The 4,227-nt window shown below is 35.9% G+C and overlaps 1 protein-coding gene across 1 annotated transcript; it reads right to left on the bottom strand.

Moving 5' to 3' along the window:
- Positions 1-480: 480 nt before the first annotated feature.
- LOC108682826 lies at positions 481-1,691 on the bottom strand (the record flags this gene model as incomplete). The annotated part of the gene is made up of 1 exon (XM_018172066.2): positions 481-1,691. A coding segment is annotated over exon 1 (1,152 nt), but the record flags the coding sequence as incomplete, so codon positions are not given.
- Positions 1,692-4,227: the final 2,536 nt, after the last annotated feature.

Here is a 4,227-nt window from a genome sequence, read left to right as displayed (position 1 = left end):
GTATTTCACGACTGATAACACTGATGGCTTGGTGACACTCTTGACGTATATATATACACATGTTGTGCAATATACATATATATAAATATAGTCGTGTGATGGACATAACTCCACCAGAAGGCATAGTATCATACAGAAAGGCGGATAATAATTGTGTTAACTTGTGATACAAATTCCATCAATCATCAAACGTACATTGTCATATAGCCATTAAATTGTAATATTACACGCACTCGAGCTTTTCAAACTTGTAGTGATCGATCGTATCTGTTATCTCACTAAATTTAGTACCGTTGAAATAATAAGTAAAATTAAATTATACCTATGACACGAAGGCTACTAAAATTTGTACGTTTCTTAGAGAAATCTTTAATAAAATTTGAAGTGTGGTGTAATCAGTTCTAAAATTACATATAATTTCAATGATATAACTGAGCATATGAAAAATTAATTATTTAACAAAATATTCAAGTATTTTTTCAATTCATCTCGAAATACCTTATCAGACATTTGATACTGAAAAGAAGCTGGCAACGAATTCCATAGCTTTGTAATTTGAATATCTATAAATTGTCTTTCGATCGCAAGAAGATCATACCTTTCTTGAAGGATATCATTCCAATTGAAACAAAATTCTTCACGTTGGTCTAATTTCATTAAATTTATAATAAATTTCATTAGAGAATGAACATAAACAATCTTAGGGGGAATTTTGCATAATCTGGGCGCATAATCATTTCGCATAATCTGGGTTTCATTCAGAATCTTATATATGATATTATTTCGTATGGTTTTCTGCTTGTTAGAAATACCTGCTAGCTTAAGAGCTTCGTCCATACCAATAATAGGATAAAAAAGCGAACAACAGCGCATTAAATTGCACTCGGGGAGATCTATGAGTGCGTCGAGTGAGACCTTGTACAAATTGCAGACTTGGACAAGTGATTCATAAAGATGTAGTTGATATTCACTGAAAAACGATAGGCTTACTGGTTTTATAATTTTAGAAAGAGCAAATATTTCATCTGCCATGGTAACTTCGTCCAATTCTTGCGGGACTTCACAAAAAGCTGGAATTAACCAATTTACGTTATTTGGATTTCGAGGCGACCAACGGCGTTCCCTGCAGTAATAAGCTACGAACATATCATTGCAATCTGGATCATAAGGACGACGAGGAACTGAAGGCAAGTCTGTCTCATCTAATCCGGAGGAGATGCACTTGAAGATCTTAGGTTTTCCCTTCATAATTGCACAATTAGTATCATTAAATTTAGTTATGATATCCATGATATTGATAATTTTCCCATCCGCTAAGCGGAAATTATTACGTCCACAACCATAACTAGAAAAAAGTAAAAATAGTCCACTTGTGCCATCAAGATTTTTATCTCTTCTTATTTCATCTAGAATTTCATTAAATTTAGATTCATCAGGATCGTTGTGAATTGTAAGGCTAAAATTATGTTTATGAAAAATCTTAGTCGAATTTTCATTGTCATACGCGGAGCCTGTACGATCTTCTTGAATGTAGAAAAGATGAACATCTACTGTACCCAAGCCCAAAAAGTATGGTAAAACGTGACAAAAATTTTTTTCCTTATCTATATAAGAAGACACCAGATAACACATTTTTGATGGAATTTATATCACAGTTATTACGATTATTATGCGCAATTCCAATAGACACTTTACCTCGTAATATTAGACGGCAGACTGATCAGTGGTTGCATTTGGCCCTATCAAACTTGTAGTTATCGCTCTTATCTGTCTGTTGTCTGTCGCTCTTATCTTATCTACGATAATCTTTTGTTTCAAAGCGGCGATGCACGAAGCAAAAGGAGTGCATGAAAGTTAAGCGAAATTATACGAAATTAAATTACGTTCATGAAATTTATATTGAAAATGGATGTGATATTATGATGACACAAACATATTTTTTGTACGTGAGCGGGTGGGTGACTAAAGTAAACACGGCGTTTCTGAATAGCAGAGGATCAAATACTACTAAACATGTTGAACTATACTTTATTAAGCGTCATCGCAGATATTCAGAGATATAAACATTCATATATATCAATCTTATTCCCTACACCTCACTGTGACCCAAACTCTTGTACGAGATCCGTTATCATGCTGAAGATAACGCTACTTTTTCCCTGCCTTACCTGCACGACGTGTACCACGCAGCTATGTAGACTTACTGCGACTACACTTTGATTTGCAAGTAAGTTCACTTAATTGTTTTCAAAACAAAATATCTCTTCATTTGTTAAATCTTACGATTGTTTTGATTGGTTCTGGTAAATTTTCAATAAAAGTTATACACACGATTTTTTTATTGTAGAATAATTTTCACACAGTAATGCAATGCTGAAAATCTAAGCAAACCTAATGCAGCGCCCAGGAAGAGTGATAGTTGCAAATCTGCACCACGAAAACAGTGGATAACTTTACCTGCGAGATAGACGGGATGAAGAGGAAGACAACTGAGGATTTAGCAATAGATTTTCTGCTGTGAAAGAAAGAAATGGATTAAAAACGACCTGATGACCTCGGTCACGTACGAGGCTCTACTGACCAGCAGTACATATACTAAAATAATTACAATTTATTCATTGCTGAAGTTTGACTAGAAATATCCACGCAACTCTAAATAAAAGTTCATGCTCAAGTAACACCATTGTTCAAAAAAGGTGACAAAAGCAGCCCCGGCAACTATCGCCCTGTCAGTCTGACAAGTGTTGTTTGTAAGCTGATGGAATCTGTTGTGAGGGATAGGATTATCGATCACCTGACTGCTCACCATCTCATATCAGATTGTCAACATGGTTTTATTGCCGGCAGATCCTGCACCACTAACTTATTATCTACGTTGGACGATTGGACTGGTCTGCTGGACGAAAGGGAGCCAGTGGATGCATTGTACCTCGATTTTGCCAAAGCATTTGACAGTGTTCTGCATGAGCGGCTGTTGCGTAAAGTGAAGTCCTTGGGGATTGAGGGAAACGTACTCCAATGGATCAGAGATTTTCTAGTAGGTAGACGACAACGTGTCAGTATTATGGGAACCGTGTCAGACTGGGCATCAGTGCGCAGTGGCGTGCCACAAGGAAGCGTCCTGGGGCCTATTTTGTTCGTTGCTTTTATAAATGATCTGCCAGAAGTAGTATCCAGCGTGATCTATGAACAAGGCACGAAATGGAAAAGAATCGGCGACAGGCCACATCAGGCCTACACTTCAGAGCCGACATCACTATGTTATGTTATGTTAAAACATTGATAAACATATGATTTTCCCATAACTGTCATGCACGGGTCTAAAACGAAAGTTTTTTTTCGACGCAGCTATTTGATAGGCAATCATCAAATATTTTCAGAAATCATAGAGTTTCCATATTTTTTTTTGTATATGAGAGTTGTCCGGACTCCGGAAAACTGTTGTCAACGACAGCTGTCCGGTCCTTGCTTCACCCGTGGAGTTCAAATCCGTCCTGTTTCTAACGCCGCCCTCGCATTCATATTTTATTGTTCTTTTGTACTATAATTTATTTATTTATTTCTTATTAATTTATAATTTTTGTATTTTCTTTGTTTTGTTATTTTGTTGTTTGCTGTTTTGTTGTTTGTTTTTCCTTAATATTTATTTCATTCAATACTTTTATCCTTATTATTTATCTATGTTTAATTTTGCATTAAAAATGTATTATTTATATTTATTTATTATTATTTAATTTTATTATTATTTTTTTTCTGTTATTTTTAGTTTTTTTCTTGTTTTTTTTTCTTTTTCCGTGTGTGTGTGTGTGTGTGTAACAGTGTGTTCTGTCTGTGTTTCAGATTTTAACTCTCAGAGCTGTTAGACTGTTGGGTAGGCTACCAATAACCAATTAAACCCAGTTTAGGCAAGGGGCTTTATAGACTTAGACATAGTGGCAAAGCAGAGAGTTTTTTAGACTCTTCCTCAAGTTCATTTTTGAGTCCTATAAGTAGACCAGTAAAGTATCTTGGATACCAATGTGTATAAGAGACAGCTTGAACAGTATTCCAGATATTGAGGAGCGCCCAGTCGGCTCGAAGTTAACATGTTTTGAAATACACGAAGAAGAGGTTCTCAAGCGCCTGGTAGCTCAAAATCCCAACAAGTCATGTGGACCAGACGGCTTCCATCCCAGATTGCTCAAAGAATTAGCATCCGTTCTGGCCGGCCCATTGACAGTATTCTTT

The sequence above is a fragment of the Hyalella azteca genome, unplaced genomic scaffold (assembly GCF_000764305.2).
Source record: "Hyalella azteca isolate HAZT.00-mixed unplaced genomic scaffold, Hazt_2.0.2 contig1316, whole genome shotgun sequence".
Taxonomy (NCBI): domain Eukaryota; kingdom Metazoa; phylum Arthropoda; class Malacostraca; order Amphipoda; family Hyalellidae; genus Hyalella; species Hyalella azteca.
This window is presented reverse-complemented; position numbering and strand designations above follow the sequence as displayed.